The sequence below is a fragment of the Acanthaster planci genome, unplaced genomic scaffold (genome assembly GCF_054643075.1).
Source record: "Acanthaster planci isolate LZ-2023a unplaced genomic scaffold, COTS_SCS Contig258, whole genome shotgun sequence".
NCBI classification, from domain to species: domain Eukaryota; kingdom Metazoa; phylum Echinodermata; class Asteroidea; order Valvatida; family Acanthasteridae; genus Acanthaster; species Acanthaster planci.
In genome coordinates, this window is record NW_028257876.1 from 1 (window position 1) to 26,324 (window position 26,324).

Below are 26,324 nucleotides of genomic sequence, written 5' to 3' on the forward strand. Positions count from 1 at the left end.
ATTTCTTAATTCAGAAGAAATTAGTTCATATATCAAAATTCCAATGAATTAAAAAATAGAACTTGCCTAAGTTTTGGCATTTTCAGCTGCACAGCATGCTATCAACACGCCACACAGTTGACAAACCCATTACGTCACATACATTTCTGCCATGTACTTGAATTTGCAACATATCTGCATACACTTAAAGCATAATCTGAACCTAGGAATTCAGTTCAGTTTTTGGCCAATTTTTAAAAAACTGAATGTCTAAGTCATTTTGATTAAAAAGACATTAGGCCTTACCCCAGAACTGTGGAGTCTGACATTCGCCACTGATGTGGGAGCAGAGCAGACATCAGACCCCAGGCCTCTATGCAAACATTTATACGATTGTTGTGTATGAAAAAAGTATTTGGAATCACAAATATTTAGCACGGTTATATGAGTGACCTCTTGCCCTGTAAATTTTTGACAATTTTTTGGCCCCCCATAAGTTTTGACAAACCATTCAAAAATGTCAAAGTGCAAAACGGAAATCTGGCCTTTCATAGAGCGATATTTATACAAGAAACGAACATTTCACCTTTCAAACATAATCAGTTTTAGAATGTAGTACTGAAAAACAATACAAAAGAGGCAGGTCTTCATTTTGAGCTATCCGAAAATAACGTTAGGAAATATCCGGAACCACATACATGTACTATAGGAAAACGACTGTAGGCCCTACTCGGCGCAGGCTTAGCATGCTTATTGTGTGTTAAGCAAAGAGTCACATACACCATCGTGACCATGCATACACCATGGAGGAAATCGAGGAAGGACAAGTCTGACACGAAAGCACCGTGACAAGACTTGAACTGGACTGTCCTTGCCGATTACGCTCACGGAATGCTTTTACTTCCTCCATGCGCTGCACTATGAATAAAATATTTCCAGACACTCCTGGAACTTGAAATAGATCGTCCGAGACTCACCTCGTTTAGTTGTTCGCCCTTGCTGCGTTTGTTGGTAAACAAACTACATAGACCAGGCAGCCGGAAGTGCCGCGCCACCAAGTCTGTGTACATGGGGCGCTCACGACGAGTTCGAGTAGTGGCGCATTCTACTCGAACTCGTCGAGAGCGCCCCGTACACAGACTTGTGGCGCGGCACTTCCACGAACGTAATTGGGCGCCCTCATCATCAGTTATCTTTCCACTTGCCAAAATCCGCGAGGAGTTAAGTAGAGCCGTTTATCAGAAAATTGAAAGAGATATCATAGGTAGCATTAAAGCTGTGTTTATGACCAACATAAGGAAAGTGAGATATTTTCAATGATGAAAAAAACAACAACAAAAACCCAACATTTTGTTGTATAGTCACAAAAGTTGCAAAACGCAACCAATGCTATTTCAAACACTTTTCATTGCACAATTCACATATCGTGTTACAAACATCATGACATATTGCTCACGTCAAAACTAATTCGTCTCACTTTGAAACTTTTAATGTTGCCAATCATTGTTGGAATGAAACCCAGAGATATAATGTAGAAGTATTAACTTCTCTCAGGCTTTGGAAGTACAGTCACTACAATGCAAACTGCCTCAACATGAAGCTCAACTGATCTTTTTTACTGATAGATACCAGTGCCATCAGCTTGAGCATCCTTCAATAAAAACTCAAAACGTTAAAAAAAACAAGCAAGTGCTTTCAAAGCACAAAAGTATGTAACAGTCCAATGCTTTCCAAAAAATAAAAGTTAAGTTCTAGGATAATTAAATGCAAAAATAGCAATACAAGAAAGAAAAAATTGTGACATGCTTGCTAGATCTACCAAAAATTTAAAAACATGGGTATCAAAATTCACAGAATGTTACCACTAGCTATATGATCCCTTTATACTTCTTTGTTTGAGTTAAAATGGACTCCTTATAAAGTAACCAAATTAAAGGTCACTTAGCAGATTGTTATGACAGGAGAATATGTAGTTCAAGCCCATTTCACGAGGACTCTAACCAGAGGTTAATCCAGGTTAATTCAAATTTAGGAATGCAAAACTAAGGTTCATAATAGCCTTCTGACACGAATGGTCTCCCGTGACCCTCAGATATCTACCACTCATTTGGAATTAAGAGGCAAATATTAAAACTTTTTGCACATGGTACTGCAACTTCAACTAAGCAAGTTCAATTCTGCTATACATTTGTGTTTCTGCAACTGTTTTCCTACTCCCCAAGTGAAAATAATACCGTCAAACGTCCAGTGTTCTGCATAAATGTATATTTTATATATATTTAAAGAAATGCAATTTAAACTTTTCTTACCATTTTTCTATCATCCTCTCTGACAGCTTTTCATTTTAACAAGCAGAAAACAGGTCTACTAAAAGCTAACTCAAATTGATTGAAATAGTTGCTCTCTAAGACAACCATCGAACAATACGTCTAGAGCTGTACACGGTAAAGTGTACACAATCTCTCACAGTTGCTCAAAAGTTTTGTATAAAAAAACAGCAGTACCCATACCAAGATATTTAAAAAATACACTATTGACAAATCCAAGCAGAGACCACTCCTGCAAGGCCATCACAGTAACGCAAGAGTTTTATCTTGAGCGCATGCACTTATTTTGCCAAGTAACAACAGGCTATTGGTCTGAGAGAAATGTACTGCGCACGTACCACCTGCACTCAAACAGGATGGCCTGGCAGAAATGGCTTCTAATTCTGGTCACTGGATTGCTCTATAGTTTATAACAAATCGAATAATATTAAGACAGATGGCAAAAAAAGCAAGCCTGACAAATGACAGTGAAAAAAAAATCAAAGAGAACACAGCCTCATGTTTGCTTAGTAGAATTACTCGTTCCTTACTTTTCAGGTGAAGCTGTGAAAAGGAAATAAACGTTACTTTAGACCAAGCACCTTGTATGTACATGTACAAGTAGATTGAAACCTCTTCAGTGTTGGAAGCTAAAGATGCCTAAATGCTTCACTCGCAAGTTCACTTCTTTAAAATATATATTTGAAAATTGGTTATGCTTTTTTTTTACATTGTAGTTAATATACTGAAGTACTGTATAAAAAGTACAGAAAACCATTTCAAAACCAGGAAACTACACTAATAAGCCGCATCTGACAAAGTGTACACTGTTCTTGGGTTAAAAAGGTTAATACAAAAGGCAAGATAAAGTATTTATCAGTTTCGGTGCTTCGACCACTTGCCTTTGAGCCAATTACGCTTCAATCCTCCGAAGGGTTAATGTTAGTTCATGACCTTTGAACTTTAGGTTATGAGAGGTTTGTTGAAGTGATCCTCTGGAAAGTTGGGCGTTTCAGGGACAGGATGGGGTGGTGCGTTGGGCGGGGCTTCTGGTTGTGCTTGGGCGGCTCCCTGGGGTGCAGGCTGGTACTGGCCCTGCCACTGGGGTTGGAGAAGGGGCTGCATTTGAGGCTGAGATGGTATCCCGCTTTGCTGCCCAGTATACACGATATTACCTAACCAGTGCAAAGAAACATGTTAAAACCCAACGCTACTTTTACACTGGTCCACTGCACTCCAGTAACGTCACTAGCTCTGGCAATCTGTAATTTGTTCAAATTCAGTTGACCCCTTTGTCTCAGGCCAAAAGAAGAGTCAAAGGTGACCGCATGACTACGTCTGAAGCAACTGGCTTAGGTTGTTAACCACTTCATGCCGGGGCATTTTTCAATGTTGATGATGCTGGGCCGGCATGACTGTCATTTTTCCGTTTTCAAAATCCTTCAAAAATTCATCATTTCATTTACCGGTTGTTTATAGCCACACCAGGTAATCTTTAGACACTACTCTAAGTTGACAGGTGACCTTCATTGACGCTCCGAGTATTTCAGCCAGGCCAGCAGCCTTGTAAACAGAGCCCAGATTGTGCGGTGTTGTATAACTGTCTTTTGTTCACGAAACCTGGCTTAGTGCACTGCTGACCTCTTTTCAATAGGGGCCAGATTAGCGTGCAACGGTGCAGTGTGGCTCATCGCTGTGGTGGTGGAGCACTTTTGTCCCCGGTGGTAATCCGCTCGCTCTCAATGCCCCAAACCCTAGTATACGGTTTCAAACCAAGGATTATCACCACTTTTGAGAGTGAAAAATGTTGGTAATGCCCAGCAGCCTGGTTGTCGGTAATGCCCAGCAGCCTGGTCTTTTGTTCAGAGTACGGTCTTTTGTTACAGGGCCCTGTTTCCTTTGTCCGAGTTCGGAGACCCCAGCCACCCATATAAACCATACGTCTCCGATCCCGGAATCCCCGGCAGGAAGTGGTTAATGACACTCACTTCTATGGGCAAATGGTTGCATGCTGCCTGTACAGTCATGACAGTCAGTGATTTCCAAAGATGCAGGGATCATTTCTGGCCACCGCAAAGTTACTCACATGCATTTTATGATTGAGAGGGACGCTGAAGCAAGCCGAACTTGCCAGAAAAGGACTTCAAATACCTATGACCTTTGACCTTTAACACTTACCAGTCTGAGGCTGCTGTGGAAACTGCTGCTGGGGCACAAATGCATATTGAACCACATTCTGTGGCTGTGGTGCCATCATGACCTGTGGAGCACTCTGGTAGTAAACCTATGAGAAGATGAGGAGGGTTAAAAGTTGATAGCACCATTCACTCACACAGTCTTGATTCAAGACAGGTACTATTGCTTCATGTCAAGTACTAGTGGAGTGGAGCCAGATATTATGCTCGTAAGTAACATGCCTAAAATACCACCTTGAAGCAAGACTAACAGCAAAGGCACTGGATGCTTCATCTGGACCTGTACATAAAAAGGTCCCTTGTCTTCACCCACCAGTAACTTTGAAACTTTCACTTCAAGCATTTTCTCTACAGCATTTTTTTTGTCGCCATACTGATAAGAATTTTTCTGGTCTGGATATACTCTACAAAGATGGCACATTCCATATGAAAAGGGAACAAAAGCTTGCTCCAAACGGCATAGTCTTTTTCCCTACATAAGTAAGAAAGTCAAAATTCTGGAGGGATATTGACAAATTTTCTGCCACTCGTAAAATTGCAGATTTTTTTCATTTGAATGACAGTGGTTTTTTTTTAAGGTTGTTTTTTTCGTACCACAGGGTAGGCAGGGCTAGGATTGAGGCACATGGTACAACACGTCATGCTGGCAGCGACAATAGCGACAACCATCTGTGCCACACCGACAACCAAAGTCACTGCATTGATTGCCATACGGGTACCCTGCAAAAGAGAGATTGGAGAAACACAACAGCTAAAGTCAATAATGCTATCTTGAGATGGCGCCAAGAAAACGAAACTCTGCGGGACAAAACCAAAACATCTGGCAGACCACGTCCAGAAGGAATGCCTTGAAAATTGACATGCTTGGAGATGTATGAACCCATCCCAATTCTGAAAGAAGCCTGTTTTCATCACAAGTCTTCTTGTTTGCTTAGGGGAAAAAAAAGAAAAAACACTCCTGCCTGAATAGCTATCAATGCAGTTGAAACCCTGCCAAAATTGGAAACTCAGACAAGGGAAGACAAAGTGCACACAGAATCTAAGCACCTGGGCCTGATTTCAAGGTGGAGCTTGGCAAACAATTTCTTGCTTACAGAGGCTTCACATATTTCATGGAGACCATGAGCATTAAGAACAGCCAAAGGCATGCTAGCCTTGGAGGAATAATTGGCTTGAAAGTAGTGACATAACAATAGAAATCTCTGGGCGCATGCAAGCATTAGCACAGCCACGCCAAGCACCATTATGAAATACATGTAGTGCTTAAGGTTAGCAAATTTGTCCGCTTAAGTTAGCACATGCCTTTTCTGCTAACTGTTAAGCAGCTCTGTGAAATTGGGCCCTGGTCTCACTGCTAAGCTGCTATATATCTACTACACTGATGCACTCTTATTTGTTGAATGCTTCATTAATGTGGTTGTGATCTTTTGGTCTGGGAACTAGACAGCAACAACATTTAGGTCCAATTGGCTGTTTCTTCAGTGACTGAAAAAGCAAATGGATAAGTGAAATGAAGCCGCGTGTATGTGTTTTCTTACAGGGAATGTTTTTACATGAAGCAGCTGTAGTCATGCATCATTGCGTTTTCTTACAGGGAATGTTTTTAAATGAAGCAACTGTAGTCAGGCATCATTGTGTGCCTGTGCAACACGGACTTCACACTTGATCCGAAGGCTTGTGTGTATTGCCGTTCACTGTTCTTTGCTAACATTCCCTATTTTCTATGGTGCTCTGATGATTTCAATGTTTAACGAGGATGAGGAAACTTCCTAGATGGCGTACAGCATGCTATTAGCAAGATGCTTTTCAGGTCTTTGTTTTGCGACCAAATATTGGAGTGCTCTGATTTCTAGGCTTTGAAACTCAAAATAAGAGCAATTGCCGGGCATGTATTAATTTAGGTGCATACTTCTCGTGCAGCTCAGGGTAACTTTCAAGAGTGCGCCCACAAATATGCCTGTACTGAAAAAAGAGTCATTCAGCCTACAAATCCATCTACTATTTCTGTTACTTTGTTAAAATTTCCATATATCTTGTGCAAATAAATTACGACTTCATCCTCAAATTGGATGGCATTTCGTTGTCATTTCGATGTCATGTGAGGTCAAAATAAATGGAATGTTTTTCCATGTTGGAAACTTACGTGTGAAGATGAGCAGCCAGCGCGGTCTGAAAATTCATGAGAATAAGCCAGGTACCACCAGTCAGGGCAGAAGTACTCGTCATTCGCGATAAAAACACCAGCACAGATGACCATCACCCCAGCAGCCACACAGGCAATGATGGACATAGTAAGGTACCCAATGACCTGAAGAGAAAGAAATCAATGGCATATCATAAGCATCCCAATGCTCCGAATTTAGCAAATACAGACAGAGGAACAAACCAGACTGCTACAATATTGAAGCAAACGTGGCTGAAGGGCCCACTGTTTGACAGTTGTACTGATCATAAAATTTTAACATTTGAAGTAAGGCATGCGCCATCGGCCCAAGACCATTCCACCTTCTACAAGCAAAAACTTCAGCAAATGTCACTCTTAATGCCATTCCTGATCAAATAAAACTTGGGAGACAGAAGAGAATATGCAAAATGCAAAAAAAACTCCGATGTTGAAAAACCGGACCATGTCTCATTTCCACCTCACAGGAGGATGGAATTTCGATGGGTATGTGTAACAATAACTTTCGTCAACAGCATGCATGGGTAATTTCATTATGCTGTCCTCTGACATTAAGATCCAATGACCACAACCAACCTACCAAGCCTTTTCTCTCTGCTCCACTTGACGCTATACCCAGAATCCCTGCCACGATGAAGAACTATCAACAAAAGGACAAAATAGTTGTGCAATAGCACCGAGTGAATTCTGAACACATAAACAAAGAAACCTGTGGCATTACTGAGACTAAAATGCCATGGATATGGGAATTAGAATGGGGTTGCTGTGAGTTTTTAAAATGAAAAGGGCAGACCACAAATCATAAGTACCCTACCCTAAGAAACAGGCCATTATGGTGAAAGTACAAGCTTTCATATATGCAAAATTTAGTTAAAGAACCTAAAGATTAACAGCTCTTTAACCTACAATTTTGAAATAACGGGTTACGTAGATTCCTCATTACCTTTTCCTGAAAAATCTTTTAAGACTTCCATTGCTAACTATTCCACGGTGAAACCATTGAGGCAACAGACCCATTTGTGGCCACAGGGTCTTGGGAAGTTGGGGTACAGGGTCTTGGGAAGTTGGGGTCCAAGGTTTTGGGAAGTTGGGGTACAGGGTTTTGGGAAGTTGGGGTACAGGGTCTCGGGAAGTTGGGGTACAGGGTCTTGGGAAGTTGTGTTAAAGCTCATGTTTGCTGAGTGGGCCCTTGTATGTTAATACTTAGGGACGGCGACCATTTAGACCTGGTTTGAAAAGGCCCCCCCCCCCCCCCCCCCGGTAGCCCACCCGGTCGGTATAAAGCCTGCCCGGTATCCAGCCTCCTCCAGGCCGGTATAAGGCCCGTCTGCACATTGGCATTTCAAAGTCCCTGATGAAAGGCTTCCCCCACCATGCTTGCACAGATGAATAGGGGTATAAGCGGATTAGTGTAAACATTGTATAGAGCTGAAGGATTAAAAACCACAAGAAGGTTCCTTCTAGATTACATGTACCAGTACTTGCAAACAATAGACCCCAGGATGAAGAAGTTCGAGATCAACAACCAGTCCAGCATCCCAGGCCAGTAGCCAGGCCGGTATGAAAGGGGTTTTTGCAACCGGGCGAGCTTACCGGGGGGCCCTTTTCAAACCGGGTCTAAATGGTCGCCGGCCCTTAGCACAAACACATTTTTTTGTCTGATTTCACTTACACAAAGTCCAATCCATATTCCAATGCCAACAATGTACGCATACGTCTTGAAAACGAAGGAAAGGATTCCCAGCAAAACAGAGAAAATACCGAGAAAAACCTGCAGGAAGCCAGTGATTCGCAAAGCCTTCCACTGACCACGAGTCCTAGCCATGTTGGACGCTGTTTGGTCAGCTTGAACGGTCACCTGTCAGACAAGGGATTGAAGCGGTAATTTTTGCTTAAGTGTGAAATCCAAATGGCTGTGATGGAGTGGCCATACGATTACCACCCCCTGCACTCAACGAGGCCCGACGTGCACGAAAAGAATCTGATTGGATAAAAGTTTCCTGGCATAATTTTCATGCCTGTGACCTTCGTCCTGTGCATAATTATTCCATATTAGGCTAACAAATTTTTCCCGGGCCCAATAAAATTCGCTCCAGTCACGTATATCACAAATACAACAGAGTTTGAAGCCCAAGCTTTATTCGTCCGTTAGTGTTACGCAGTGGTGCACAAAAGCAACTGTACGCCAGTACCCCGCGTCGGGCTAAAGAAAGGTTTGCTGAGTATAAGGTCTTTTACCCTGTAGAGGGGGTAACAGGGGTTATTGTTTAAATAAAGGAAATTCAAAGAAAATTTCATTCCTATGTGTTTTTAATTTGAAGTGGCATTTACGTGATTTCTGTTTCATTTTTTAAAACGATGACGGCTACTTTTTTATCCTGTGGTTGGTTCATTCTCAAATATGAAACCTACCACTGGCTGCTGTGAAATAGTCATTGGTTGGCTCGGCAGCTGTTCCATGTTGAAACAAATACATGTATCCTGCAAGAGAGTTGTGCAAGAAAATATTCAAATGTTTTAAGTTTTTCAGACTTACAAACTAACTACTGTTCCTATGTGAGGTTACATGAATGAGATTCACTAATAATAACAGGCAAAAAATGTGGGCCAATGTACTTTACAGATGTGACTGACATGACTGATGAACTAAAATGTTTAGAAAAGGATTAAAACCAAAATGAAGTCCCGTACGGGAGATATGAAATGCTCATTATGATAATGAAAAAACAATGAGTGTGTGTTGTTGCCCTATCGTTAGCAAAGCTAGGATATTATGCAGATTAACTGGAGCCACTGCAACGAAAGTAAAGGGCAGCAGGACTTGATAAACAACTGGGCAATCTTGCAAGACTGAATTTGTCGGATTGCAATCTAAACAAGTTACATGTATGCAGGAAAATTCACATATTCTTTGATGGGTAAGTTTATCGCTAGAATCCAAAGTGAAAGTTAGAGCACCATCTACAATGTCTACTGGATATAATTTACAGCTGAGCTCCTCCAAACAAAAAAAAACACAGCCTCATGATCATCCCTGGTAACATTGCCTACAACCAATTACAGCTGGAACAACCATGATCACAGCCAGCCTTGCCTACCATACTTAACTTAGAAGGCCTGAAAGCACTCTGCAAATATAACTGCTGATAATGGGAAATCGTTGTAGGTCTATGCTTCTTCTGGAAACCAAAAGGCACCACCTCCATGGAAAACAAGTAAGGAAATACATTTGGGGAACCCTCCGTTTTTTGTTTGAAGTGGTCAGCCCTCAATACACCAAAGGCAACGCTCTCTTTATTGAGCTGGCCCTATGTTTTGAAAATTTGGAATTGTCAATTCTGAGAAATGTGATTTTATTACTGATAAATCAGCCATGCAAATTTGAATCCATCGTGTGTCATGTGATAAAACAATTACAGTTTCCCTCATAGTTTCCCTAAAAACTCAAAATCCTACTATCTTTTTACAACATCAACCCTACAGTAATTAAGCATGATGTAGGCCTAGTCATCGACCAAGTCAACAAACCACCGTTGCGGTTTGCCCTTTATGTTTCCAACCTGAGGCGGCCATATGTGCCCAGACCTTTCATACAAGACTTCAAGAATTACGCTCACAATAATACAGCTTACCCCCAGAACTGTGGGGTACGTCGGATCTCACAGCTCTGAGGGTAATAAGGCTTAGGCCTACGTGCTGGCAGTGCTAGTCTAACATTACTTTTAAATTACAGTAAACAACGTTACACGATGAGCCCAACACTACATGTAGCTGGCAGGAAATTCAGCTAGCATTGCACTGACTTCTTGGATTGGCTTTGCGCAGTGTTGACACACTACCTGTAGGCGTCGCTACGAATCCTTGCTCGAACGTAGTAGTACGATATCGGTTATGGTACAGTAGGCATTGTGGGCCTCGTGTCTCTTTCCGTGAACACCCTAATCAACGTACGCCAGGAATGACAGGTGCAGCTAGCTTGATGCAAATAATTATGCAAAAACACCCACCCGGAAGGCCGACCATGCGCATACGCCACACAAAACAAACGTAGGTCTGGGAACCACACCTAGTCTGACGATAATGATTTCGTATCCAAAGTACGACGAGCTCAGAGTGTAAGCCCATGGTGGTGGTAATAGGTAGTTAAACATATGGGGACGATCATGATACTATAGAAACAGTGACGTATTTCGCTATCTTTAGCGTTGAGTTTCACCCTTTGCCTTTTACCCTCTCCATAACAATCAGATACGCTGCTTTCGTTCACGAATGACAAATCGATTGCGCGATCGCCGGCCTCATACCACCAGCACTAGTGACGAGGGCACATCTCTGCCGCTCATCTCTATCCATCGACACATCTCTACCGCACATATACAACGGCCTAATTCGTTTTTGTGATTTGGAATTGCTCAAAACTAAAGAGTGATCGAACATCAAGCCTAGGCAAATTTAAGGTAAGCTACATACATGTAGCTCAGCCCCAGGTGGACTCCCTGACCGTACTACGTTACAGAGTCGTAATGAAATAAATACAACGTCCAACCATGGAGCGTTTTTATAGCTCCATGGTCCAATCTGGGTAGGCTACATCAGCTATTGCCAAATTTGCGCAAGTGATTTATGTCATATGTGGCTTGATTGTGAATCGTACGAATTTTTAGTTTTTATCATGTTTACGATAGTTTTGTTTATACATCCTCTAGCCTTAGCCGACACTTTGATTTCATGATGCAGCAACAACCCCCAGCTTACACGCCAAGCCAAACTCAAATGGCTCCGCAACATCAGGTGGTAAGTCGGATAATTTTCTGCATCTTTGGATATTCAGTACTTAACACACGAAACATGCTCTAGGCAGATGCTAATAACTAAATCTTATTCATTGTTAATCATATGCCGCACAGAAAATGTTTGCAGCAATTTTCTGTACATTGCTGAGTTGTAAACCAGTGTAGGCCTACACCATGAGATGAAATGAATTAAAGTAGGGCCTAGTAATACGGTGATTCTCAACAGTGTGCCTCCAAGGGTTTGCAACGTGTTGGCCAGTCACAACACAAAATCTGTCAATCCTTTCAAGACACACGTTGGGTCGACAGATTTTGCGTATCAAACTCTTGGAGGTGCACTTTTGTGAATCGCACGTGTTAAATTACAAAAAAAAGCGGGGTCTTATCTTATCATGTGTAGCTGGAACACAATCGAGAGGGAAAGAGTGGGTGTCATTCATTTTCCCCTGCTGTTGTGTAGTAAAATATCAACCCTCAGCGATATCTTATGTCGTTGCCTCTGCGCAGATAAAACATTGAGAATACTTAAACAACACCATTGCATAGTATGTCACAACGCTCAAGAAGTGGACCTTTCTGAGCTTGAGTAATAATGCAGATGTTTAGAGTATGTGGAACTCTTACCCAACTGAGGAGTTTGGGTGAAGTTAGACTTTGGGCTTTGAATGGATGGATGGTGGATGAACTGTGTTTATAAACATTTCAGATTTTCATTGAGTGATGGGCCGGCTAGTCTTGGTAGCCTTGTCATTTCGCATACTGGGATGGGTTTATTATACTGGTATAGATTCATTGCTTTAAGCTACATCCCAACTCAAGCATTCGAATGAAATAAGAAACATTTACTCCTAATTTTGTCGCAATATTAGATCTTCTATTGCCTTTATCAAAAGAACGCCCCGGACCATAGCCCAAATGAAGAAGCAGAACTAGAACTACTGTACAATTAAACAAAAAAATCAAATAATGTCATGAGTGTTGTGCATTATTCAAATGAAAGAGTTTATTTCTGGGCAGTACTTCACACCCGGAACACTAATAACCCGGTGAAACTGGTCTAGAAACAGTGTTATACATGGTATTTTGTAAAGTCCTAAGTACATGTACATGTACCTTGTTACAACAGTGTTCCACGGTAACTGTCTCAGTATTCTTCCCTGTTTTTATTTTCAGTGACTTTTTAGGACATGTTATCTCTTTGATGTCACTGTAAGGATAAATTTGTGGTGGCAGTGTATGGAATTATTCCCCAAATTTAAGGAACATGTATGTCGCTGAGTGGGTTCATGTACTGTCTCTAAAAACCAATGTAAAAATTGCTTTGACTAAAACCCAAACAAAGGAGTAGAACCACAAGAACTTAGTGCAGATAGAACAACTAAGGAAATTTATGTCTTGAGTGTTCAAAAATGGCGTATATATACATTGATTGTCACTTTCTTGTGTACTTGTATACCTGGGTTGTAGTTTTCTTGAGCATTATACAAAATCAGAGTATACATTTGATCTGAAAGTTCTGCGCTAATTTCAAAATCAGCAAGATTAAGTTATTTGCAACATTTTGGTGGAATTTTTCCAAAAGAACATGTATGCTTTGTGTGACACTATACTCAAAGAAACAAGTACACATGGTTACTCATTAATCCCTCAAGTTCCTCTTCAGTGCATTTTACTGTGAAGGCAAAGCTTAATTCAGAATAACTAGGATAGATAGTTGTGATAAATTTATACCCACCATCTTGCAATCAGTGTGACAGAAATAAGAAATAAAATTGCCTAGGAAACAACTTTACATATATACATGTACATACGTGTAAGTGAAATACATGTAGCATTTAATTCAAATCTCATTTTAATAATACCGATGACATTTGTTACTGTTATGAAATGCAATTCAAGGTCATGCCAGGCCCACCCAAGGCTTTAGTGCAAACTGATAGTCCAGACAGGAGAGTACTTTTATTATTGTACACTGCATGCACACTGCACAAACATAATACTCAAGGCATCCAGGAGTAGCTGGTTATTCCTCCATGGTTATTCACACCAGTACCAGTTAAACACTGGTACACATACCAACAGGTACACCCAGGCATTTGTACACATAACAATCATTGCCTTTTCATAGATTGAAAATGGGAAATTATTTTCATGACACTAACCCACATTTGAAGATTCTGTTTGGGTTTCTAGGTCTGGGAAATAAAGATCTCTGTTTTCTTGAATGCAGTAGATTTAATATTTGTTTTTAAAAAATGGTCAAAGTAAATAAAAAAGTAATGGAAATGCCCAGTTGGTTTGTGGATTACAAGTACCGAAGACAAGTGTCTATGCAAAGATACATGTATCTGTTTATCTGGAGAAGTTGTTATGAACTCAATTGTTAATTTTACCCACAGCTTTAGAATACTTTTCTGCCTAACTTCTATCAGATGTTGCACTATTGAGTTGCTGGTTTATTCAGTGTTCATCATTTGCCTGTTTTGTCAGTTCATTCAATTCTTCAAACCCATTGTGTTTTTCCTTTTTTTTTGCTGGTACATTTCAATTTTGTAGCAGCTGAGGTGACTTTTTTATTCAGGGCTGTGTTGAATATCTGTATTTTATAAAAAATATACTATTTTCCAAATTTGTGTATTCAAATGAAAACTTCGTGAAAAGGAAGGGAAAAATATTCTTTTGTTTTAAATGAGAAATATTGCACTATGGAGGTTTTTTCAAGCAGATTCAAATGAAAAGCGACAGAAATCTTGCGACTCAAAACGTTAATTTATATATTAAAGCATTTAAAAGGTATAGAAATGTTCCTCTTGTTCGCCTCTTAAATCTTGCTAAATCGTGGCTGGAGATACTCCAAGACGAGAGAAGCTATTATACTGATTATTACATTGTGTGCATTATTGCAACTGATTTTGTATATCAATCTGCCGGTCGATAAAATGGAATAGTCGGATATTCGATCGAATTGAAGGAGGCATATTCCAACAGTGAATTATTGGAACTGACTCAGCCATATTCTTATTTCCAAAGAACATGCATTGATTGCACTCATAATCAAACTGCTTTGTATACGGACTCAGTGTATTAAATTATATTCTACATGCATTCCAAAGAGCATTGGCAAATTTGTTTTTTAAGCATGCTTCATTGTGCTAAAGTAAACCCAGTAAGATCTTGTTAAAATTATTGACGATGGCCCTCTTGTGATTTGGACGACTGAGAAGTCTGTTTGCTTGTGTACATGTACATTGCTGGAGAGGGAAAGTTGGCTGAGGGTTGTGACCAGATGGGTTCAGGTTGTCATAGTTATAAGGGGCCCCCTCTGCTCCCCATCCCTCAAGAACAATGTTTTGGAATTCAGTTTTTAGTCCTTTTTTTTTTTTAATTCAAGCAGTTTTTGCCATGCACAGACTTTTTGTGTCAAGATTATGTTCATGGGCACGTAGCACTCAGGGTTTTTTTAAACACATTGAAAGACAAGCAAAATGTTGTTGGCTGCCAGACTGTTTGTTATGGCATGGATGAAGGTCAGAGAACACTACCCCTTGATATTCCTACTATTGGTATCATTTTATGTGCTTGCTTACATGTAGGTGACAGTGCAGCAGGGGGCTGCACAGGTGGTTTCAAGCGGCCAATCAAGGCCAGGCAACTGGAAGAGTATGAAAGTGACGGGAGTCATGCAGATTGTACTGGGAGGTCTGACCGTTGTCTTGGGCATTGTTGCCTGTGCCATTCAGGCCTACTTTTACTTCGTCGGACACGCTTTTTGGTGTGGTCTTGGGGTAAGTGCCTTGTAAGCCTATGTGAATGTAGGATAAATGAACCATTTCCGGGCATGGTGGTTTGTAGGAAACCTACATTAACCCATACAGTGTATGTACTTTTCTTTTAGTAATCCATTGGAATTTTTTTGCCGTTTATTGGGATCCTGCTGTAAAGACATGTATGATATTGTTTCAGTTTCAATACAAAGTCAGTTTTTCTCCTTTCATTTCCTGTTACATGTATATCTTCCATTTTCAACAATCTGTACTTCAGTCACCATACTTTCAGGGGTATGGAAGGAACTTTTTCTATTTTTCTTTCAAAGTCCAACATTTATAGACCTTTGAAGATCAATACACAAAGCCCTTGAGTCCAACCTTTTAAACTTGTGTTATTGTATATTTCAGGTTACTGTTGTCTCTCAGCAGTTTGTAGCAGGTTTTTGTCCGTGCACTTTACATTGGAGATAATTATTATTTGCAATTATTTCTGAAAAGTGAAGGATAAATAGTCAGTTAAAGAATCTAATTAACTAAAATTGAACAAGGCATGAATTTATGTTGTTGTTGTTGTTGTTTTGTTTTAATGGCGCTTTCAGCAACTCGGGCTATTTGCGCCAGTAACTGTACGTTTATTCATACACTTTATTAATCAGCATCACATTACAGAGTTAGGAAGAAGGTCCAGTTTTAGTGGCAGGAGGAAACCGGAGTACCCGGAGAAAACCTGCGAGAGCGAGTATGAACTGGAAACCAAATGCACTTAAAGCCTGGGCCAAGCCGGGACTCGAACCCAGGCCTCATTGGTGCAAAGCGAGGAAAGAACCGCTACGCTAACCCGCTCCCCCAGAATTTATGTTTTTCACCTTGTCACTATATTGAAACAGTCTACAAGGACCCCGGTCTTGGCTTGGATGTAGCATAAAATTGATGTTTTTATTTTCTTGTTCGTCTTTGATGTACAGTTCTACTGCGTTGCTGGCATCTTGGGTACAGTCTCTGGAGTGAAGGCAAACCAGGGTGCTGTAAGTAACATATCCATCTCATGGACATTTGCGAAGTTCAGTGTTCTTTAAATGCACCATTTTGTACCTTGGTCCTAATTCCACGCAGACTGCTCTGTTTAACTCCTGTTCACTGATTGTGTAAGTGCTCTCTAAGGTGGTTTTGTCTCACAATCAAAAGTAAAATTGCCAACTTTATTTTCCAATGAATAATTCTAAATTGAGCAGCAGATATTAAGATTTATTTCTTGTATTATTGGTGACATCATTGATTTGATAGGCGATCGGTTACATGGTGATGTGCATCTTTGCGTGTTTTGCTGCCTGTACCGTCATTGGTTTCAGTGCTACAGCAGTAGCTGTGGACGCAGGAAGCTGCTACTACTACTACGGATGTAATGAGGTATTTTAGTCATTGACAATCAAAAGTCAAATCAAATCAAATCATCAAATCAGATAAGAGTTTGGACGCTTTGGTTACTTGTAGACTTCTTTTCTGGGCTTTTGCAATATAAGGCCACTGACAGTGTGTTGCAGTACAAAATGATATGTACATGTATTTTGTTAAGGGGTGAACAAATTCCGGGCCCAAAGTGCTCGGTATAGGGGGGGGGTGTTTGGGCATCTTTGTGCCTATTCTGCAGTCTTGGCAGACTATTGTGGTGGGTGAGTTCATCAAAAGACCCTTTGCAAGTCCTAGTACAGAGCCAGTGACAAATATCAGTGAACAATGACAAAGAAAGGCTTGTGTCACAGTTCACTTGCGTGGCTTGTATAGAAAATAACAGGAAAAATAACCAGTTCCTCATGCTTCGAAGGACAAATCTAACAGACCACATTTGTTTCTTTGATCGACAGACCGGCCGAGTGGCTGTAGATGCTATGCTGGTTATCCTGGCTGTTGCAGAGTTCATTATCGCCATTGTTGGTGCTAGTGTGACCTGCAGCGCTGTCTGCTGTTCAACGCCAAGCAGTACTGTGGTAAGTTGCCCCAATAAGAATCCATGTACAGTAACAGGTTTGACTACAACTGTATGCCGAACAGAGTCCTTGTTCAACATCACTAGAATGTGTTTTTACATATTCTAGCCGACTGAGTTGGAACAATGAATAGGTGTGCCGGTTCCTTCTGGCTGCAAATGAAATATATCCACACAAAGTATGTTCTCTTTCAGCAGTCACCATCTGCATTAGGCCCAAACTTTACAAGAAGAGGTGCCATGGTGTGGTGCCAGTAGGAGTTTCCCAACAACAGATCCATCACCAAAATTTTTAAGTCCTGATTTGTTTGGGGGAACTAAAAAAAATGGGAGTTCTTTATGACACCTGTTTTGGCCTTTTAAGCAGTGAGGCAAATCAAACCTTGTGCCTTCTTACATGCTTTTGGAAGAAGGGAAGAGAAATGCAATTGCCCTTCAGTCGTGTTTTTTCTAGAATGAATTTTGGATTCATGGTGGGGGCATAGCTCCTCTTGGATGTACATGTAGTATGAAATGCAGGTGCTCTGTCTATTTAATCTCAAGTCTGTTGATGTGCTGTCTTGTTACGATAGATTCACTACCAAGCTCATCCACACGTTGTCGTTGCGGGTCAACCTCAGGGAGCAGTAGCTTATTATTCTGCATCAGGCCAGCCTCAGTTTGGTAAGCTACTTCTAATGTAAACTAAGCTTTCTTTTTAGTGCTTTTCGTTAGTTTTTATAATTTTTACTGTCTGAAAAATCTGAATAAAAAGTCACAAGGTCATTCCAAAAGGATTTAGACCTACGTTAAAAGAATCCACCTGGGTGACATGTTATTTCCTATTGTGTCCTCCTTACCGCACCCCGACAAGTAGCCTACTCTACCCAGCAAGTGTTCACGACTCCTCAGGGACAGTATCTGCCTCCCCCTCAAGGACAGGCTCCAGCCCAGGCTGCACCCCAGGCCCCGCCCACTGAACATCACTACCAGCCACTTGCTAAATAAATGATGCAGTTGGCTCTGTGTCAAGATGCTGGGGGTTGTAAAATTTCTTGAGTGGACCCAGCATCAAACATCAAATTAATGTAAGGAACTGGTCAGATCTAAGTTTGCACTGCTTGTAATTTCAATAGAATTTATGGCAAGTTGTTTTCCCGCACACTTTAGGACATTGAGATTCAAATGATCAAGGTCAACTTTTCAGTTGATCAGTAGCAAGGATTTTTATTTTTAAGAAATATATGATTTGTTGTAATATCATCATTGGGTATGTAGTTCCATTTAATGTGTAATCCAAACTGTCAGAGGACACTTGTTCATTTTACTTTTTTACCAGAGTGTATTTTAGGCTTCAGTCTACAGATCTTCTTGTAAATAATTTGTTGCTGTGTCGTTTTAAAATCTATAGCAGACTTGACTAAATTCAGTATTCACAGAATAAACCGAATGGGTGTGAGTGTATTATATTTTTATTCACATTTAAACTTCTTGAATTATATTTGTTAAGCAGCCTTTTTACACATGTACCGGTATACGTATTCAATAGTAGTGGTCATTAGAGTGAAAACTATCCCTGTTTGCTTGTAAAGGTTTCAAATAATACTTAATATTAGTTCTTTCATATGGAAATATTTGTGTAAAGCACTGCCTTACAATTCAAACCGAAATTAAAATTCAGTCAATCATTTACAGTGTGTAAGGAGAGTCGATTAACACTGCTAACCCTGCTGGTATAAGAACAGCAGACGAGTGGGACACCTGTGGTCGGTTGTGACCACTTCTTATTCAATACCTGATTGGCCATTACTATGATAATAGCACTTCCAATTTCAGTGTGCAGTTCATCGCACAGGGTCTTCTGTTTGTTCATGTAGGCAAAATGAAATATTACATTGAAGCTTTCCTGATAATGCAGTTTAGTGTGAAATTGACTAACCTCAAAAATATATTCCATATGGGAGATAGTACATGTAAATAAGTAAAAGTTTGTGTGAACTCATGTATTATTATACATCAGTACTACGTTTTGCTCACTGTGACTTATATAACGGGTTTTGCCCGTACCCAACGTATGTACATGTATTTATGAACACTGTGTACTCAGTGCCGTTGTATCTTTATATTTCCTACATATTCTGGAGGCCTTGCACCTGCGGTTCAATAAATTCGAAACCACGCACACAACCCGGGCGACCCAAATAATGCTCAGGAAACCAGCTTGAGAATACGTGCAATGTTAATACACGGTTAGAATGGGCTACACCACAGCACGTTTGCAATATATCTGGTTTAAATGTCTTACGTGTTATTTTATAAGATAGTCGTGTCTATTTTTTTCCTTCTGATGATGTTTGTCATCATTCCCTTTTAACATATCAGTACAAGTTTTCGTCTGAACTACAGTACATGTAAAATTGTAAAGTATTTCATTTTGAATATTTTAGTACCGGTGTTTTTAAGATTGGTTTGTTTTATTCTCAAATAAGTTTTTGAAACTTGATCTCTGTTCGTTGTCAGCTGATTTTCATGCATACTGTGTTGTGTTTATGCAACCCCTGACCCGGATGAATTCTTGACAAGCGATCTGATTAGATCACACCAAAATAAGTTGCACCACATAGCAACCGCCGGGTTCAGTATTCAGAGCTGGGAGCGTCGTCCTCTTGATTGCTGAGACTAGTTCCAAGAAGGCCCTCAAAGCCGCTATACTAGGCACGAAATGGGACGAACGAATCTCCCAGGTATGTCGTGTCGCAGTGTAACATGCCGGGTACACGCATGCGCGTAAAATATAATGACGAAGCGCCATATCTACGGACCCGTCGTGCCGGGCGCAAGCCATGCTCGATACAGAATTAGGGCTACAGTTACACGGGCAACAGTTAATGCTCTTAATTTGCACAAACCTCTTTGTCTGAAATAAAATCTGTTTTCTAAGTAAATGCTTCGGAATTTTCCTTGCTAAATTTCACTTTTTGGAACATGTAATCACCTCATTGCGGCTATTGTTTCCGTTCTACAAAGTATATATTTTGCCTTATATCATAACTGGTCTGGCGTCGCAGCGAGGTGGTGGCGCTTCGTCGTATTTATTACTTTTGTTCTATATTTTTAGTTTCGTGCTCTATAGTTCGTTCTATATTTATTAGTTTTGTCTTTATATATGTTTTTTTCCGTATATTTATTACTTTTTTGTCCTTTAAACCTTTGTCAAATGTTTTGTCCTATATATGTATACTTCTTTTAATTTCGTCCTTATGGCGCTATGCGTGTGGAAGGACGTGAAGTTTTTGTTCTCGGTCTGGGCTAAGGAAATCGCTTAAAATGTGGTCTTTTGAATCGCCATCAGTGTTTTTATCCTATAAATAAAGGACTTTTAACCCACGTTTGTTCGATTTGTGACATTCTTTTTGGATTTTGATGTTCATTTGGATGGATTTTAATCATCTTTCTATCCTGACCTCGACATGAAGTGATCAGTACGGTAGTGCGATACTGTGCAACGCTGACGCAGGTGGCCAGGCCGCTTTCGTCGTGGATCAAGTCTTTTACGGCATCAAGTCATCCAATTTTTAATCTTTCGTGTAATGCTATCTGAATTTATGACTTCCGTGGATATTATTTTTGACTTTAGATGTGTTTTTAGCTCAATTTTGAACAATTTAATACCCTGTCTTCAAAGTGCAACTTAAGATTCATCTCAGTTTGGAAATTTCGCAGGGTTCTCCTGACTTTTGATCTGCGGGCCGCCATTTTGCGGGCCGCCATCTTGTAAATTTATTTTCTTCATGCTGGATAAGGATTCTAAGACTTTATTATGGCCACTCCTCGCCACCACATCAACTTCAACAATGCGCTTCTTATTTTTGTGACTGCAAGATTGATAGTGGGTTTGTTTAATGTTAGGGTATTAGATACGAGTTTTGCAGGCGCCGGCACAACGCCTGGGCTGCCCTGACTTGGTAACGTGGGATATAGTGGCGCAGGATCACAAACTGTAAGTTGGGATTTCAAGCTATTCTCAGTGACAGACAACTAAGGTGGAAAGCTTGCGGTAGCACCATGCAAGGAGACGATCTCTTAGTGAGTCTGTATGGTTCTGAAAAGAACCGTGAGGAACTCAACGTTTCGGACAGTATGCTCTGTACGTCGTCTGTGGTTCTTTTCAGAACCATACATACAATTAAAGATATCGTATCCTTGCATGGTACTACCGCAAGCTTTCCACCTTAAACTGTAAATTGTAACTGTAACTGTATTCGTATTGATCTGTATAGCCGGAGCTGTTGTCGACATTTGACTCAAAGATTATTATTTTTGGATTGATTAAATGTGCTGGAATGTTCAGCTTAACCCAGGACCTGTTCCAACACCTAGATGCAAGAGTGGTCTGTCATGTCGTTCTACGATGTTTTGACTGCCAACTTGCCAAGCACATCTTCACCAGAAGTGTGCTGGGATTAACTCTGCCGAAGCAAATAATATTGTGATGAATTCAACACCATGGTATTGTCCTGACTGCTGTGCTCCATAAAGTGTGTGCGATGGTGATGTTCTTTCTGAGCACCACCATGCGGTGCAATGTGATAGCTGTGATAAATGGCTGCACTGCGCTTGTTGTGGTATGAATGATGAACTGTACTTTTATCTCATGAATTCAAGTTGCAACTGGATTCGTCCATCTTGTAGTGAATTGAACTTTTCAGGTTTATTCTTTTCTGAAGTGTATACCGGAAACTCATTTCAAGCTTTGGATAGCAATAGTAATTCATCAGTTTCTGAGTCACCTAACTTAGATCATGCGTTAAAGAGGGAAGTTAAGAGACAGTGTAAACAGGTTAAGAAAACACATGCAAGAGTAGGTCCTTAATTGTACCAACGAATTGTCGTGGCCTACGCTCCAAAGTTGGTGATATGGCAGTTCTTATCGAAAGTACTAAACCTGATTTTGTATGCGGAACTGAATCGTGGTTAGATTCGAGTGTCGGCAATGGTGAAGTATTTCCTGTCAATCACACAATCTTTCGAAAAGACCGGGAGTCAGCTACTATCGGAGGGGGGGGGTCCAATTAGTAAAAGGGGACCTTGTTACAAACACTTGTAATTCTGGAAGAAATGGTGAAATACTTTGAACTGATACTAGGGTGAAGGGATGCAAGCCCCTCATCGTTGGAGTGTTCTATCGTTCACCAAGCGATACCAATGGGGATGCTATCGATAACCTTGGTCAATCTTTCTTGGATTTAGGAAACAAAATGAACTCACATAATGTAGCTCAGTCTTACCGGAGACTTTAACTTTAGCTTTAGGTTTTTTTGCTCATCATTAAAACCTGTGCGTATGGGGGGGGGAGATTCAAAGCCCATCCCCCAACTATGAGTAATTAGAATTGAATTGGGGAGCCTACACCATGTACAAAAGAGCTAAGGGGAGAAACGACCTCTCCTCTTTGGGTAGGCCGATTTGTTAGGGAGTGTTCAACCATAGGTACAGAAGAGAAAAGGTTACAATTAGCAACTCCTTTGTATCGAAACCATTGGCAATAAACACCGTGACGTCATTACACTCGGGCAGCCTCCAGCCTGAGAGACCCGCTCGCCAGCTGGGGTAGTAGTGGCTGGCACCAGGGCAGGCACGAGGATCACGTGATGGCTAAACGAACGCTCTCGTGTAAGTTTGACTTACACGTGTAAGCTAATCGAACGCACCCATAGACTTTTTCACCCACGTGACTAAATGTAACCAATACCACCACGTCTGGATCGCCTTGGCCACGGTGATCGCAAATATTCCTACGGGCAGATTCAACCACGTGCAAGCACGTGTGCGAATGCTGCATGCTTTACTAGTTTATCTTGAATAGGTAGATTACTATCACACTACTATGCATTCATTACCATCACAACACATCACAGGTCCAGCACTATCGTGACATCCCTGGAAAAAGGTCTATATACGTTATGGACCTGTGAACCGGTTGACGTGTGGGAACACGCCAAAATTTTTACCAGGGCAGTTGAAAAAATGGGGGGGGGGAGTGGAATACCAATGCCTAAACTCAAGAGCTGTGCCTCTACATATTTTATCGGCGTCATAAATAAATTGCAGAGTTGAAAAATTTGGGGGGGGGGACAAAAAACCCACCCCAGCAGCTTTTTCGGGTAAGAAAATCTTACGTTAACTGACTTTGCCCGGCTTGACACACAGTAGGTCTACAATTTTTCTTGGTGGGTTTGAATTCGTTGGAGATCATGAACAGAACCCGTAGGTTGCAGAGGCAAAGGTACAGTGCAGACTTACGAGTTGTGTGTTTAACTTGCAGAGTTGCTGATTCGAGTCATGTGACTTGGACTCGAGTCGGACTCGTTTCGCTATTTTTGTGACTTGACTTGTAAATACCAGCTTTGATTTGTAACTTGACTTGGGCTTGCAAAAAATGACTTGTGACTTGACTTGGGCTTGAAAAAGTGGCTCCATATATTTTTAATTAAGCTTTTCAGTTTACGCCTGACGTGCATAAAAAAGGACTTCGGCTTGCGCAGCTTCTACTTCACCCAGCTGCAGCTGTAGATCAGGGCAGCAATGATATACTGCTACACTTTTCGTTGACGCGTGACTAGGATAAACAGCGCCCTCAATATGTCATCATTTCATCTCGCCGCTTATTTCCACCTTGCAAGGTACATTTATTAAATTAAACAGAGGTCCAATATATGACACGTATATGGTAAACTGCAATGGTAGTAATTACAACACAAGTGAAAAAGGGAATTACGGAGGCATTGTCAAAATGATTGGAGAAAAGGTGTTCAGCTGTCCGAAACTCGTAACTTCGTAAGTTGACGCCTGATTTTTGCTTATTACAACAGAAGAAAATAATGTGCAGCTTGACTTGTGCTTGGACAAAGAGACTTTTGACTTGACTTGTGTTTAGACCAAATGACTTGTGACTTGACTTGACTTGCCCTGTGACCAAATGACTTGTGACTTGACTTGTGACTGGACCTAATGACTTGTGACTTGCCTTGGACTTTGCACATAATGACTTGTGACTTGACTTGGACTTGCACATAATGACTTGTGACTTGACTTGGACTTGCACATAATGACTTGCTGCCACCTCTGTTAACTTGTAAATAGCCTAAATTTTATTTACAGTGAATCCATCTATGTGTTTCAGTCATTTAATTCTGCCGTTGACTGAGGCTAAAGCGCAGGTTGAAGGTCACTTTGTTCAGCGCCAAAGTTTACCTTTGCACTATTCCGATGTTCCTTTTCATTTACTGGTAAGGAGACAAAACCACCAAAAGCGTCTGGTGATGCAGACGGTAATATCCTAAGACCTACAACTGGAAGGGGCTTAAAGTGACAGGTTTCTTGCAAGCAGCGCCTGGTTTATTTCCTGATACCCTTGGAATATTAGATATGGTGTTCGTAAGATCCCCTGGCTTAACTGGCATTGCAACCCCCATCTGGTGCGGGCTTTTAGTAAGTGCCATTTTGTATAACCTAAAATTCTTGAAATTGCCACACACGGCTACGTGTACTTCCCTGTAGATTGTGGACAGTCTGTTGGGATGGTGTAGGATTGCGTGACGTGGAGTGGTGTGGTGGTTTGACACCTTTGTACTGTTCTATTTCTTTTTATTTGTATTTCTATATGGGCGCTGGTGTCTTTGGGGTGGAAGCTGGATGCAAGAAGTACAGAGCCGCGGTGAGTGTTTGAAAACATTACAGGTGTACCCCTTCCGAATCCTTTATTTTATTCGTATTACAGCTGTCCATTTTCATGTTCATCTCTACAAATTGATGGCTACATGGCCATGAGTGCCATGGCATGTTTGGCGGCGTGTTGAGTCATAGCATTTTGATCGTCCATCATAGCTCAAAATAGCCGCTGTTACGACATACGCTTCAATTGTCCCTTTCAGGTGGGCTCACAGTAGGACTTGCTTTCAACGACAAAGACGTTTGGCCTAAATCCATCAACTGAAAGAATTTTTCATCATACATACTTACTTTTGAAAACTATAAAGTGTCTTTTTGCTAAAAGTTGGCTGTGTACATCACAGCAGTAGTAATTTGAGCACAATTTCATATTGCATGTTCCCATTGAGTGAACCTTAAACAAGGTATGCCCTGCACTTCTCGGTTAATACTCTACCTTACTGTATATCAGGCTTTGGAAGTGGCGTTTGGTGCCCTCGAGGTTTTTGTTTCGATCGCTGGCTTTACACTGATTGTCTTCAGTGGGGGATGTCCAATCTCAACGCTGTTGTGGTGCGTACACGCTCCATTCACTCGAACCCATTTTTAGGTGTAGTAACTAACCTACTGGCAACGGTAAGAATAATAATTAGCTATAAGCATATAATGAAAGCATTATAAACTAGATAAACGTGACGTTTCCAGTGAAGTTTCATGAAGTTTTTTTAATACCGAAAACCGGCAGAGCTGGTCAACAGGCGTTGGAAAGCGGTACGCCTATCGGCGTTGATTATACAAACGTACCAGTTGATGGGAAGACTTCACGTCGAGGTGAGTAATTACGGTGACAGTTCACAAGGAAGATCTACGGTCACCAACCATTACATTGCACTAAGACCCAAGAGAACGTCTTTTCGGTACCGGCGAAAATGTTTCTGATGATAAAGATTCTTCTCCATCGATGATAATATTAGTCCTTGACTTTTCTCGTTTATTAAATCCTCATAGATATTCCTGCGGAGCCTACTCGACAAGATGGCAGCCCCCGAGACGAGCCTTACCTAGAACTGCTCAACGGTGGTGGCGACCCGGACGACAAGCGTCATTACCAAGAACTTACCAAATAGGTCATAGGGTTGATCTTAACTTTGGAGTACCACAGCCCCCCCCCCAAAAAAAACACTTGCACAATATTATATTGTTTATTGATTTTTAAGAGATATTTTTTCCTTTTCTTTGTAGATATAGTGATGACACAATAATACAACAGGGTGTAGGCATATTTCAAAATATCTAATGCATTTCTCAAAACCGAATTAAAGTCTACAAGTTTTCAGACCTAAACTATTTTTGAGATTTGAATAAATTTTTGCAGACGTTACAGGTTTCAGAAATTCAAATGAAATTTTACAGACCTTTCGAGATTCAA

The 26,324-nt window shown here is 40.8% G+C and overlaps 2 protein-coding genes and 1 long non-coding RNA gene across 8 annotated transcripts; 2 read left to right on the top strand and 1 right to left on the bottom strand.

Moving 5' to 3' along the window:
* Window positions 1-2,990: 2,990 nt before the first annotated feature.
* On the bottom strand, window positions 2,991-10,689 carry LOC147794958 (uncharacterized). Of its 6 annotated transcripts, none has more exons than XM_087132406.1 (8): window positions 10,466-10,689; window positions 9,075-9,143; window positions 8,335-8,520; window positions 7,243-7,302; window positions 6,624-6,788; window positions 5,075-5,200; window positions 4,464-4,569; window positions 2,991-3,460 (listed from the first exon to the last, which is right to left on the bottom strand). In XM_087132406.1, exons 2-8 carry the CDS (start codon window positions 9,120-9,122, stop codon window positions 3,249-3,251), a joined length of 903 nt encoding a protein of 300 aa, XP_086988532.1. In that variant the 5' UTR covers window positions 9,123-9,143; window positions 10,466-10,689; the 3' UTR covers window positions 2,991-3,248. The 6 variants fall into 6 exon arrangements, with proteins under 6 accessions (XP_086988532.1, XP_086988529.1, XP_086988530.1 ...); XM_087132403.1 differs by having other exon boundaries at window positions 10,409-10,689; XM_087132404.1 differs by having other exon boundaries at window positions 10,394-10,689.
* Window positions 10,690-10,867: 178 nt separating this feature from the next.
* LOC147794959 (uncharacterized) lies at window positions 10,868-20,572 on the top strand. The gene is made up of 8 exons (XM_087132407.1): window positions 10,868-11,119; window positions 11,369-11,456; window positions 15,049-15,240; window positions 16,188-16,247; window positions 16,507-16,629; window positions 17,085-17,207; window positions 17,779-17,869; window positions 18,063-20,572. The coding sequence occupies exons 2-8, from the start codon at window positions 11,391-11,393 to the stop codon at window positions 18,191-18,193; spliced, it is 786 nt and encodes a 261-aa protein (XP_086988533.1). The 5' UTR covers window positions 10,868-11,119; window positions 11,369-11,390; the 3' UTR covers window positions 18,194-20,572.
* A 2,780-nt stretch (window positions 20,573-23,352) lies between these two features.
* Window positions 23,353-26,299, top strand: LOC147794960 (uncharacterized). The gene is made up of 3 exons (XR_015424192.1): window positions 23,353-24,902; window positions 25,368-25,468; window positions 25,904-26,299. It is a non-coding gene; the product is annotated as an uncharacterized LOC147794960 (long non-coding RNA).
* The last annotated feature ends 25 nt before the right edge of the window (window positions 26,300-26,324 follow it).